Source organism: Diadema setosum, chromosome 6, assembly GCF_964275005.1.
Source record: "Diadema setosum chromosome 6, eeDiaSeto1, whole genome shotgun sequence".
Classification (NCBI taxonomy): Eukaryota; Metazoa; Echinodermata; class Echinoidea; order Diadematoida; family Diadematidae; genus Diadema; species Diadema setosum.
Window position 1 is genome coordinate 5783626 of NC_092690.1, and position 13791 is coordinate 5797416.

General features: G+C 39.9%; 1 protein-coding gene across 1 annotated transcript in view; it reads right to left on the reverse strand.

The window, feature by feature from the left end:
- Positions 1–513: 513 nt before the first annotated feature.
- Positions 514–13791, reverse strand: part of LOC140230191 (NXPE family member 3-like) — a 100633-nt gene continuing 87355 nt past the window's right edge. The window contains exons 4-9 of the mRNA XM_072310374.1: positions 9520–9656; positions 8397–8606; positions 6143–6559; positions 4962–5140; positions 3668–3735; positions 514–2979 (exon numbers count right to left, since the gene is read on the reverse strand). Coding sequence (XP_072166475.1) covers positions 2138–2979; positions 3668–3735; positions 4962–5140; positions 6143–6559; positions 8397–8606; positions 9520–9656 — 1853 coding nt within the window. The 3' untranslated portion in view covers positions 514–2137. The remainder of the gene's footprint in view (positions 2980–3667; positions 3736–4961; positions 5141–6142; positions 6560–8396; positions 8607–9519; positions 9657–13791) is intronic.

The following is a 13791-nucleotide window of genomic DNA, read 5'->3' on the forward strand; positions in this document are numbered from 1 at the left end:
AAGGAAAAATTAATATTTGTGCTAATCTTTGTGGGAGTTTGGTATTTGATTTCAATGGACAACATACACACTATGAGAGAAGAAAACCCCGAAAACATCATATGAGTATAAAATACAGGTAATGATAGAAAGCACAAACAAAATTGGGAAAGACACTAGTACTGTGGAGTTCTTGCAGTACAAAAAAAAAAGAACAATTTGGTGAGGGGTTATGTGTTCTTGAAGATCTGGGCTATTGATAGGACTTGCCGAACTTACGTTGACTTCCCGATTTCGCGAGAACTGCAACATGTTTCATTTGTCCAGCAAATTACTTTACTGTATATACTTTACAGTGTCCGTGCCGATGTTAAAAATTGCCGTAAATATTTTCTAGGAATGGAAGACATCAGACCTTGTATGACGATATACAACACCAGAAAATGCGACACAAAGTGAAATAAATCTTTCATGGTTTACTAAATCTTATAATCTCTATCGATGACAATACACCTGATATACACAGTATCCTTTCAAATTGCACTGTACAAAGAATGCATAAGTGGAACAAAAATAAAACATTAAATATGATCATAGTTCCCATCATTCCCTTAAGGAATTTGCACACTACATGACTTTCGCTCGCACGGCTGACCGACTTTAGATCTGATAAGCCCTAGCATGTCTATTCTGAGGTTTTTGTGATTTATTTCGGATCCAGAGTCAGTCAGTCGTACGACTGAAAGTCGAACAGTGTGCGGTGGCCTTTACTCTAATATCCCTTCTAGATCACCACTGCCACCACGTTCATTTATGGAGTGGTTACATCCGAGTAAATATTGCAACTAACCACTCAAACACATTGCTTGAGTGTAATACTGTTGTTCTAGTCTCCTTCAATGTTATCTCCTTCATCTTGAGTCAAGAGATGACTCGAGAAATATAACAACCTCCCAAAATCAGCTATGTGCAATCAGAACCACCCATCTACTATGTCTACCTACAAATCATCCTGAAATACACATGTAGTAAACTTTATGCTCATAATCATGCACTTCCCTAATTCTATCCCATATCTTCCCCTTTTCCATCAGTCCAAATACCGTCTAGTGTTATTTTGATTGTGATAAAATGAAATGGTAGGCACAGAATCATTGCATATATTATTAATACTGTTTACTGGAGTTTTCACTCTACTTCACAGGTAAAAATCTGATTAAAACAAAACAGAATTGATGTTTAAAGATTGTTGTCTGACAGAAACATAATTTTCTTAGAAGAATTAAAGTTTTACATGATTTAACATAATCTGGAAGAATGTTTCAGAGGTCAGGTCCGTTGCGTCTTAAGGATTTTTGAGCAGTTAATAACTTTGGATTAAGCAAATAAACATTTTTAGAATTACGAGAGGGATGATAATGAATAGTACTCTTCACCTAAACAAACAAAAAAATAAAATAAAACAAAACAAAACAAAACATAAAAACTCATGAAAAGAAGGTGGGGAAAAATTATCTAAATATCATAAAAACGACAACTGATTTGCTTCGGATGTTGAGTCGTTCGGGCCAACTTCGCGCTAAACTGACAATTCCATAATATTCGTATGGCCATCCTGTGTTAATTTCCGGACAGTATGACGCCAGCGTAATGCATGCGTAAAAAGGGGGAAAACAACGCCCAAATAATCCAAGACCATTTCCGTGTTGGAATTCGTGTGCCTTTTTTGCCCTTCGTATACGGCCATTGTACTCTCAATGCAATGTCATGTAGCAATCGTGTGGCCGTATGTATGTCCTTCGGGTGAACTTGAAAAAAAAAATCACATCCTTTTATAGGGCCTACCATAGTCTGCGTTCAAGATGCCATGGTGAGACCTTTTTTGTATACCCATCGTACTTGCTTCGGCTGATGATTGGACGTTGATAAAGTCTGGCTCCAACTTCGCGTGAAGTAAAAAATTCCATAATTATTCGTGTCTCCCTTTTGCGTCAATTTCGGGACAGTCTGTGTGACGTCAGCGCAAGGAGAGGTGAGGTGTCTATTTTAGATGATCTGCATAAGGTACTATAGTATTCAATTCGATATCTACTCAAACCGTCTATCCTGAGCTACTAATAATGGATGACTCCCTCACCGGTAGGGAGCAGGATATTTGCTACCTCTCCGTCGGGCAAGCATACGACAATATCTGACTGACGAAATTGGCGATGACCGTCTCGTGTGGGTGTACGTCATAGGGGAACAGCATCGCGCGTGTCATCCCCCAGGCGTCAATGAGGGCGATTCTCGGATCACTGGCAATGATCTTGCGCATGCTCTGATCGAGGCGCCACATCCACCACTCGCTGTTGACCTCGATGTGCGTCACGTCGCTAAACTCGCGGGGCGTCATGGATTTCATAATGACCAGCACGTTGGGAATCCTGACGAAGAGACGGTCTAGCGCCGCCTTGACAATGCGCAGTCTCTTCTCGTATAGATCCAGGTTGTGGTAAGTGAAATGCGCACCAATGGTCATGACGATGATCGTGCGGTTCCTGCTCGGCTGCATCCTGTCGAGCCGCCGAGCGGCGTCCATGATATTCGAGCGGTTGAACCAATTCGATCCTCCGATGGGAAAACCGTGAAAATTGAATCGGATCTCGATGCCGTTGTTGCCGTCGATGTCCCACAACGGTCCGCTCCGCTCCTCAGACTCGTGCAGAAAGTGGCGTCGGCTGTTCGTAAATTGCTCCTGCAGCATGCCCTGCATCATGTGGTAGATCTGGCGAGCGGACGAGTCCCCGATGATCTGCAGTGTTGTATTCCGCAGGCAGTTCGTTACGTTCTCGGCTGTCCACCTCCGCCGTATCTTGCAGTGCAGTGAGTACCACGTGTCATGGTAGTAGTAGCCCGTCATATCAGGCGACTTGCCGATGTGCTGACCCGGCCGGCATGGGGGAAGGCTGTTGTTCTGCCATGGAAATTCGGTAACGTGGAGGGCGTTGTTGATATCGTCTGTCAACAAAGGGATATTATGAAATTGTCGAAGGCGTTAATAGACAGAAATAATAATTCCAAAGGGCAGTGAAAGAAATTATGGAAATATTTTCAAGAAATGGTACTTTACGTTATATGTTTACGCTTTCACTTTACAACTGGTATGCTCTAGTTTAAGCATTATCACCCGAAAGGCGTCTCTGCTATTCATACCTAGGTAGCTTCCTGTTGTTTTATTTTATGTTACAAACTTGTTTATGTCCGGCTGACGTATGTAAGATGCAGTGTATGTTGTAAACTACTCGGAATCATGATTGCTCAGTTTAATGGTCGGAAGTCATGCGCGATAGAGCCCTATTTTTATTTCAAGAAATGACGTACCTTGAATATTTTTTCTTTTCGATGTACCGTTATTCTTCTTTGTTTAAACACATTCAGCAAAGCACTGTCTACGAAATGCAGGCGATGGAACGTACATTACGAGCGCAGTGCACTCCCGCCGTAACGAACACGCTTATAACGAAATTGTCGTTCCAACCAAGCAAAAATTCAGGTTGCGTAATTATTATTTTTAATATCTCTCTACATGTTTCACTGTTCAGTTTTCACAAAATGTCATTAAACGAAAGAAAATGTTATCAGCAGATAGGCAGGCGCCTGTAGGCAGCTCGTATTATTCAGCGTGTAGGAAATCGCAAGAAATCACCTTTTGAGTTTGGTGCCACTACCTTGATTGTCGTCTCTGCGTTTTGGTTATTCAGTCTCTGTCTGTATCTGCAACAGGAATGGCAGCAAATAGTTTCATGATGAAATATTATATACACATAATATTATATATATATATATATATATATATATATATATATATATATAATAAGAGTTTGTTTGCAAAAACCGATAAGTCCATTTTTGAAGATTTTTCAGTACGGTTTCTGTCATAAAGTACAAAATAATACCTTTTAAATGATATATTGGTCACTACATAATAAATGCACATATTTGAAGTTATGGTCAAAAGAAGCAAAAATTTTCTTATTATTCTCTTTATTTTTCTTGACCTTTAATCGCAAATATCTCCATTTGGCAAATATGGACTTATCGGTTTTTGCAAACAAACTCTTCATATATATATATAAAAACTGGTAATGCAGTTTTTGCCAATAAACAATGAGTTTATTCGACGCTCACTCAATATATATATATATATATATATATATATATATATATATATATATATATATATAATAATTTGGGTAAAATAAAAATGAATACATATCTTCCAACTGCTTTTAGTGTTTTCAGTTATTGGGATGTTATTCATACAAAATACGAATTTAAATGTAACACAGTCGCTTGAATGATTATCTGTATTTTTTTTTTTTTTTTTTGCCTGACTTCGTAAATGGTTTCCAAAGACGATTGCCAAAATTTGGACTTGGGTCGTTCTTATATTCAGGAATATATATATATATATATATATATATATGAAGAGTTGGTTTGCAAAAACCGATAAGTCTATTTTTGAAGGATTTGAAGTACGGTCTCTGTCATAAAGTACAAAATAATACCTATTAAATGATATATTGGTCACCACATTATAAAGGTATATTTTTGAAGTTATGGTCAAAAGAAGCAAAAATTTTCTTATCATTCTCTTTATTTTTCTTGACCTTTAATCGCAAATATCTCCATTTGACAAATATGGACTTATCGGTTTTTGCAAACAAACTCTTCATATATACGTGTATATGATATTGATATTTCTGTATTCTTTTTTTCTTATTGGGTTTTTTTTTTCGGTAGATCATCCAAACGCAGAAAGTTTTGAAGGAACACATCGATCAAATCACCCACTGCACGATTAATGCACATACATGCATAATTGTATTTAATATGCAGAAGGAGAGAGAGAGAGAGAGAGAGAGAGAGGGGAGGGGAGATTATGGACAATAGTGTATTATCTGTAAATGTTAGCGAATATAATCATTATAATGATTTACCTGAGAATACATGTTGCTCGGTTCTGATTTCCCAATAGCGCCCTCTTTAGTGCAGCTGTGGCCATTTCGTCGCTCTGCGACCATCTCCAATCGCCGCAAGACAGACCAGGATGTACCGGTTTTTGGCAATACCAAGGCACCCCGCTTACTGGGTTGGTGAAGTTGCAGAATGCCCCGTACTTTCATAGAGAAGGTAATATATTATAGACAAAACAGAAGAGACAATAAAGGGGGGGGGGGGGGAATAATATACCATCATTTTGACGTTTGTATTACCCATGTATATGGTTTGGAAATAACATAAGAAAACATAAAACATGAATAAATAAAAACAAAGTGGGAAAGAAGGAGAATGAGAGCTTGTGTACACAGGTACGTCGTGTGGGTGTACGGTTTATACTTCCCTTTATACTTCCGTGATTCATATTAGTATTACTATTATTGCTACTATTGAAATTATTATCATGATCAGAATCATATCTTTTTCTAATCACTAGGATCCTAATCATTACCCAATACATGTACATGTATCATTTGTTTTATAACTGCTGTCAAGACTCGTTTGTACCCGTTGAGGACGAGTCCCGGGTACTATACTCGGGCAAGTGTCTATGGGAAATGCCTGTAGTAGTAAAATCAGTCAGTCCTCAGCGGGTTTAAACTGCTTTTCATTGAATTTATAATTATGTACACTATGTAATTTCTTAGTTCTCGTGGCATTATCATTGTTCTATTCTTGTTTACTTACTTCCCTGTACATGGCATTGTGCGTGTAATTATTTCTGTATGTAATGATTCATTCTTTCTCAATGCGCGTTGAGAACATTAGTCTTGAGGAATAGGCGCAGTATAAGTACCCTGTATCATTATTATTGTTATTATTATTATTATTATTACTATTATTATTATTACTATTGTTATAATTGTTGTTATCATTATTATTATTATTATTATTATCATTATTATTATTATTATTATTATCATTACTACTGCTACTATTATAATTTTCGCTATAAACATTTTAATTGTTATTATAATTATCATTATTATCATTATTAGAAGTAGTAGTAGTAGTAGTAGAAAAAGTAGTAGTGGTATCATTATCATCATCATCATCATCATCATCATCATCACCATCATCATCATTGTCGTTATTATCACCATCTATAAAGGAAGCTTACCTCTGGTGGAAAAACATTGCATCGACGAGTTTCTGCGTTCTTTGAATTCCCAAATCTGCCAATGTAAACCATCTTTGTCGGGAAACTGGAAGCGATGTCCTTGATCACCGCCAGCCCCTCGGCGGCCTGAACGAGGGAGACGTCGATCTTGGCCTCGCCAGGCCATCGCGTGGTAAACGTCGCCTCGTAGCGGCCGTCGCCGAGATCGAGCATTTCGTCCGTTCCCTGACAGGCCGTCGCCTCCCGGCTGAGCATCCTGGCCCGGAAGAGATCTCCGCCCACCCTCTTGGGTCGGTTGAGGTCGTCTCTGGCCTCGATGACGGCGTTGACCTCCTCGCCAATGGAGTAGAATGGCTTCGGATTGGTGATGTAAAAGCGCGAGTAATGGGCACTTGTCATCAGCTTCGGGTTGATAGACTGTTCAGTTTAGATATGACAACGATGATATTAAGAACGGTAATGAAAATGGAAGCATAATTAACAACAGTAATGATAGTAATACTCGTAGAATTATCATTATTATCAATGATGATGATGATGATGATAATAATAATAATAACAATAATAAAAATAGTAACATGTATAATAGTAATAATGACAATAATTTTAATACAAATAAAAACAACAATAATAAAAATAGTAACATGTATAATAGTAATAATGACAATAATGTTAATACAAATAAAAACAACAATAATAATATTAAAACCGCTAATGGTAGTAATACCAAGTAATATAGGCCTTAATTTGAGCGTGAGGAATCTCAGCTTAATTATTTTGATAATCAATTCATTGTTGTCGCTGCGGAGATTTACAGCCTTTTTTTTTTTTGTCCCATTCATTGCACAGCTAACACGACTTAAAGCGCTTAAATAGACCCAGTGATTTAGAACCTTTTTTCTCAGTAAACAATTTTCCAGATTAAGTGCTTTCTTTTCTATGTAAGTTCTATATAAGTTAGGCGAGTCCATTTGAATTAAGTATTCCATAATTTTAAAGCTTAGAGTCTGATCCCTCAGAATCTTCCCCTAGCTTTCTGGCGACTTTTTGTTGGTTTTGTGATGCAGGGTCACAAATGATCTCTCTATTCGGAACGGTATTTGAATTCTCAGGAGCTTCCTTGAACGTGTTTCCTTGTTTTCATTCATTGGGTGATTTTAAGTTCGATGCTAGTGCTAGTTGTTGTTGTTGTTGTTGTTGTTGTTGTTCATTTTCCATCTGTGAAGATGGCTGGATAGCCCATATTCAGCTACACTAAGCTGGTCTTCCATGGGGTCCAGTTGGATGTGGGGTGGGACCACTTCACCGGGTTAGACACCCTGCTCTTTGCGATGAATGAATGAAGCGGGATCTTTTACGTGCATGAGCTGTGACTCTCTCATACACGGGACCTCCATTTTATGTCCTATCCGAGGGACAAAGTGCTATCTCAGCAAGTGCTATCTCAGCACCAGCACTTTCTGCAGCGATAAAACCAAACTTGAAATCACGCCGGTATTGGAAGTTGACCTCAAAATTATGACGTATTTCCGGTTGCTGGTGCTGGGCTCGGTGCTGAATGTCGTCTGCTGAACCAAGCTCAGCTGTTTGTGTTTTCCCCATACTGACTAACACTAGCCCCTAGGGATTAACATCTTCTGCATTTCAAGTCCGGTGCTGGTGTTAGCATTGCTGTGCGAAACCCACATTTACGTCCATAAGTAGATATTCGTTTTACGTGTAAAGTCCATGGTAATGCAGTGCTCGCTCATCACGTAAACGTGAACGAACACTCTAGACAAGGCTATAATTTTATTATTTTTTTTTTTTATTTGAGCCTGGGAGCAAAATGGATGAAATGTGTGGCATTTAAATCCGTTTTCCTCGCTATGTGTCTAAAACTAAGCAGTTTTGTCTACATCTTTCAATATTTTATTGTAATCACGCGCCATCACTTTTTTTTTTTCGTCTCTCAATTCCCGCGGACCTCGTGGTGCTGTGATTCCAACGCCTAGTGCTGGTGATCGATGATTTTGGTCGGTATCGCCTCGTTAATCTGACCGTCGGTATTGGAGCTCGATTTGAGGCAGTTGGATGGGAGATAGCACTAGCACTAGCACTAGCACTGACAATAGCACTAGCACTAGCACTGACACTAGCACTAGCACCAGCACTAGCACCGAACTTGAAATCGCCCATTGGGTAACTCTCAGCCCCAAAGTCATAGATGTACTCCACGAGCACAACCGACCTGTGACCTGTTTTATGAAATTACCATCGTGGATTGCTGTTTCCCCAACAAGGTATCACTAGCATGCTGCTGCTGCTGGGCTGGCAGCGGAAGTGCCCCCTCTTTCGGTGGTCCGACAGTCTGATAGACCGGGTAGGAGCTGCTCCCCGCCGTGTTTGAATCCGCACGGGAACGGGCCGGTGCGAAGCGGAAGGGAAGTCTCCGGCCCACGTCCGTTTCCGCCATCATAATCACCTGTAAAGGGAGTACAGTGTATGAAGGAGGGCTTTACAAGTACAACAAGAACAACAAGAACAACAACAACAACAACAACAACAACAACAACAACAACAACAACGGCAACAACAACAACAAACAATAACACCAACAACAGCAGCAGCAGCGACAACAACGTAAACAAAAGAAAACAATAACGCCGCTAAACTGCAGAAATAAAACAGGACTATTATCTTCAATATTACAAAACATCTAGTTTAATCTTAGACTCAGATCTCATAGTTCCATAATATTGTTTGCTCCGCCATTGTATTCTTTTTATCATCGTTTCCAGTATCAGTGTACACTCAATAATGGGCATTATGTGGATTGAATGAACACGACAACGATAGTAGAACACATCAGTGAAAGTGTGATGAAAATTGTACAATCGATGCAACAGTTATGAATTCTTAAAGTTTTGATGTTGAAACCACTAGATAAGGAGACTACTAGAGAGTATGGCGTCATTTGTTGACAACAATAAAGAAAATACACTGTATAAAGAGAATTCCACCAAAAAAAAAATCATTTTTCATAAAAATTACACATTCCATGAACTTGATACTGACATAGGGGTAGTAATAATCCCCCTGCTTTCTGAAGGCGGTTAGTCAAGTGTTCTTTCATTACGCTAGAAAAGTAAAAGCATGTTGAATTTTCTTTACATTTTCTTTATATTTTCTTTATATTGTTGTACACAAATGACGTCATGAACTCTATTAGTCTGTTGATCCAGTGGTTCCAACGCCAAAACTTAGAAAATTCGTAACTTTTGCATCGATTGTCAGATTTTCCTCAAACTTTCACTGATGTGTTCTACTAATTTTGCTGCTTTCACTCAATGCACATTGCTCTTTGGGTTTTTGGTTTCCTTGAATCAGGACTATACCTTGCTGGTGAAATGGCTGACGTACTGTGGGATGCCCATGCTACTACCGGTTTCGGAAACGAGTGCAAAGATGCAAAATGTCACAAGACACACTAGCAGAAGAAGTAGCCACCAACGCTTTGAATTTCCCAATCCACCTACAGAGAGAAGTAAACAAAACCAATGTAAAGAGAATGCAACAGTGACTGGCAGGTAACATAAATTGTAAAAAAAAAAACACACAAACAAAAACAAAAACATAAAACCCCTAGAAAATAGCTTATCGATGTGTTGATTACCGTCATTCAAAATGTTGGAGTTAAGATAGCAGCTGAAACTCGACAATCCACACATTTCAGCCTGATATTACGGAAACTATGTTGCAATGATTCCATGTTTACAGCTGGTAGGCCCTATATGAAAAAGACAAGGCGGGTACTTTTCTGATAACTGAAAGGGAATGAGTGATTTTGGATGATATAGGGATTCAGATTTTAACTTTTTGTAAGATAATAACCAGTTAGTAATAATAATAGCCAGTTATGAAATAACAAAGAGCATACAATTCTAAGAGGAATTCAAAGTTTATTAATTTCGATGAAAATGGGTTTTGAAATGGCAGAGATAACCCCCAAAAGGGTAAAACAAAGTGGTCCTAATAAAAGGTGGGTCCAACCTTTACACTAAGGACACCTTTGCGTTTGGTTTGCTTTGCTTTCTCTTGACTTTATCTAACTGAAAAGTTGGAAACCTGAAGCCCCATATCAACTAAAACTATACCATTCCTTTAATACCATTCTTTAGATTTAAAGACATGATTGTTCCCCAAATAATTTCAAGGAACACAATTGCGATAATAGCTATCGCGATGTTATTACAATGCCTTTTCTGTTTATTTTACGAATGCTTAAAAAATATGGCAATTAAAAAAGAACAAATTGACCAAGAGCAATCAATTGAAGAAAATCAACGATGTTGTCAAGAAATTCACAATCTCTGAGAGTTTTCATTACGAAAAAAGGGCAACGAGAAAGATGGAAATCATGATGGTGCTGATAATGGAATTTGTAACAACATGATAAAAATACAATACGTGAATTTCACTCAATAGAAAACAGATCATACGCGTAACAAAGCCGTTCATACCTCACTTATCAATATAGCGTGTATAGTAGAAAATCACACAAAAGGAACAGAAACATCATTGGGGCACATAAAAGCGACCTGGTTTTGGTGGTGTGCCACAAACAAACAAAACAACAACAGCAGCAGTAGCAGCAGCAACAACACCAAAATACCAGTCAATTAGAAAAAAAAATGTTTATAATCGTTTGAGTCTGAAAATCTATAAAACATTAATCAAACTTCGTAATGGAAGTAAGGAGTTGATGGGTTTAATAGTCTGAACATAATATTTTGTAAGTGACGCGTTCCACCCAGCTGCTTTGGCTGCCCTTGGGGAGTCCAACTGCGTCAACTGCGTTACGTAATGTGTATCTTCTATACAATACAATTTGTCAAGCTCAGCAGACCGAAAATGACCGAGAAAATCCTGAACTGTTACCAGATCAGATACGCTTGTTTGCTTCGTACGCATCATGCTTGTGCTGCCATTGGTTTCATTTGAATGCGAAAACATACACGGCTGCACTCTGTTGCCGAGGAAAGAGCGGTGTAACACTTGGATCATTATGAACATGTTTTTCTGTTCCTGTGACGAAGCATATTAAAGGAATATAGGGCCTATAATGAATATGACTAATAACATATTCATTGCACATTATTGTGCTTGGACATCAAGCTGCAGATCGGTCCAGGCAGACCATCCAAAGTAGAAGAGAAGCCAAACTGCTGATGAGTGTCTTTCTCGAAAATGAGAAATGCTGAAATTGCTGAGAAGCTTCATTTTGGGAGACAATGTATATAATAACAAATTGTCTCTGGGAGACAATGTACATAATAACAAAGTGTTCCTGGTAGACAATGTACAGAATAAGAAAGTGTCTCAAAGTGCTGATATGACCCTTCTTTGTACGTTACATAAGGTATCCTGAATTCGATGAGAGGGATCACACTTGTTTTAATGGTCAGCTGTAGGCACCTGGAATCGAGACAAGGGAATACCCGTTGTAAAGAAAAGGTATAACTGGTGGAAGTCTGACACTGGTCAAAACAAGATGAGGAGTGACAGTTTTATCTGCCCCATGAGTACTAGCTTTAAGTTGACAAGGGGGTAATGTGCTGACATTAGTCCCTAGGTGCTGACACTAGTCTTTATTGTGCTGACACTAGTCTTTATTTTGCTGACAGTGCCTTGTGGAGTGTCCACTTCATAATTATTCATCAGATGACCAATGGTCATCTATATGATTGGTTAATTGTGTCGGCAAGGGGAGGGACATCTATGTGCCATATTTAATGTTACATTTTAATTTGGTTTCCAAGAGGGGCGGACTCAGTAAAATAATCATATGCATGAAGCTTGAGAGCCTGAAACAAAACCAGGGTGCAAGACCTCAAAATAGTTAGTTACAACTCGACATCTTCAAGTAGCTCATTGAGTGAAGAATCATTTCACTCCAACTGTACACATCATTTTCGGCTGAATAAAAGTCCAGCGGACACCAAGGTTCACATACGACTTGTGTGGAATGGGACTTTGATTTTCAACGACTGCCGGTGTGTGTGCAGGTGAATGATGCGTGAAAGGTACGCCAACATCCATGAGTGTTGAAAACCTCGTTACACTTGGTGGCAGCGGTGGGATGAACTCCCATGAAAGTGCAAGCAAGCAACCATCAGTTGAGACTGTTTCTGTGTGATCCAGAAATATCACCTGAGTAGCCGAGTAGCAACCATGCTGGTTGTGATGTTGCTGTTATAGAACAGTTTCTTGAGACTCAGAAGTTTGGCGAGTCCCAACATTGAGAGAACAATTTGAAAAGCTAAGCTGAGCTGCATGAAGTCAGTCGTCTGCAACGCAGTTGTGATGTCTTCAACGCTTCCGACATTGGGCTGACCAGGTTGCAGACAGACGCCGGTCCAGGGACGGGCTGAGACGAGGACGTGGACGGTGCCGTCAGGACGGAGTCTGGGACCCAGGAGGGACGAGACTACACGGAGCAGCAGACAGCTGAGCAGGGTGACCACAACACATCGCCAGGGACGATTGACAGGGAGAGCAAAAGTCTTATCGTAGGGGGTAAGTGAGCTTCTCTCGGTCAATTTCACGGCAAGGCAGAGGGGGTAAACAGTACTACAAATAATCACTGTTATATCCTAAGTGTTGTGACAGGTTGTTGTTAAGACTGTATTAACATGGAGGGGGAAAGCAACTTAAGTCAGTTAAGAATGCAAGAGTTGAGGCAAAAGTGTGAAGAGTTGGGGCTGCCACATGAAGGACTGAATAGAAATCAGTTGGTTCAGAGCATAGAAGAGGCAAATAAAGGGCAAGTTTCATCTCAGCCAGAGGCGACTGTTGTTAGCACAGATGGGGATGAGGCCCAAAATGCTGCTGCACGCAAAGAGTCTTTAGAAGAAACGCGCATGCGCTTTGAATTAGAAAAGTTGAGAATGCAAGTGCGGCTAGCAGAGCTAGAAAAAGAAAAGCGTGAAAACATGCCTGGCGCAGCACCTGGAAATGCAAGCGTGGTGGAGGGAGGTATTAGGCGGCAACTTCCCTTTTACAAAGAAGGGGAGGATGTAGATGTATTCCTGCGTACTTTTGAAAAGATGGCCCATTTGAATAACTGGCCTAGGGATGTATGGGCACTACAACTGGCCCCACTGTTGTCAGGAAAGGCCAGAGAAGCATATGCCAGACTGTCATTAGAGAGTAGTAGGGACTACGACGCAGTGAAAGCAGCCATACTGCGTAGATATGACCTGACTCCAGATGCGTACCGGGTTAAGTTTAGAGAGTTGAGAGTTGACAAAGAAGAGACGTACACAGAATTCTCTGTGAAGCTCTCCGACCTGTTAGGGCGTTGGCTAGAGGGGGCGGGAGCAGACACAGATGTTGACAAATTGAAGGAGCAAATCCTTATGGAGCAAATGTTGAAGCAAGTCCCCTATGACTTAAGAGTATGGCTCCGGGATCATGAGCCGCCAACACTTCAGGCCATGGCGAGGCTCGCAGACCAATATGTGCAGAGTAGAAAAGGAATGGGAAAGCCCCAGGGATACACAGGAGGCAGACAGGACCTCAGATCATTCCCTAAATCTGGAGGAAAGCCCAGTTTTGGGAGCGGGAAAGGGGAAAACATACCCCAGAAACCGGTACACAACCAAGAA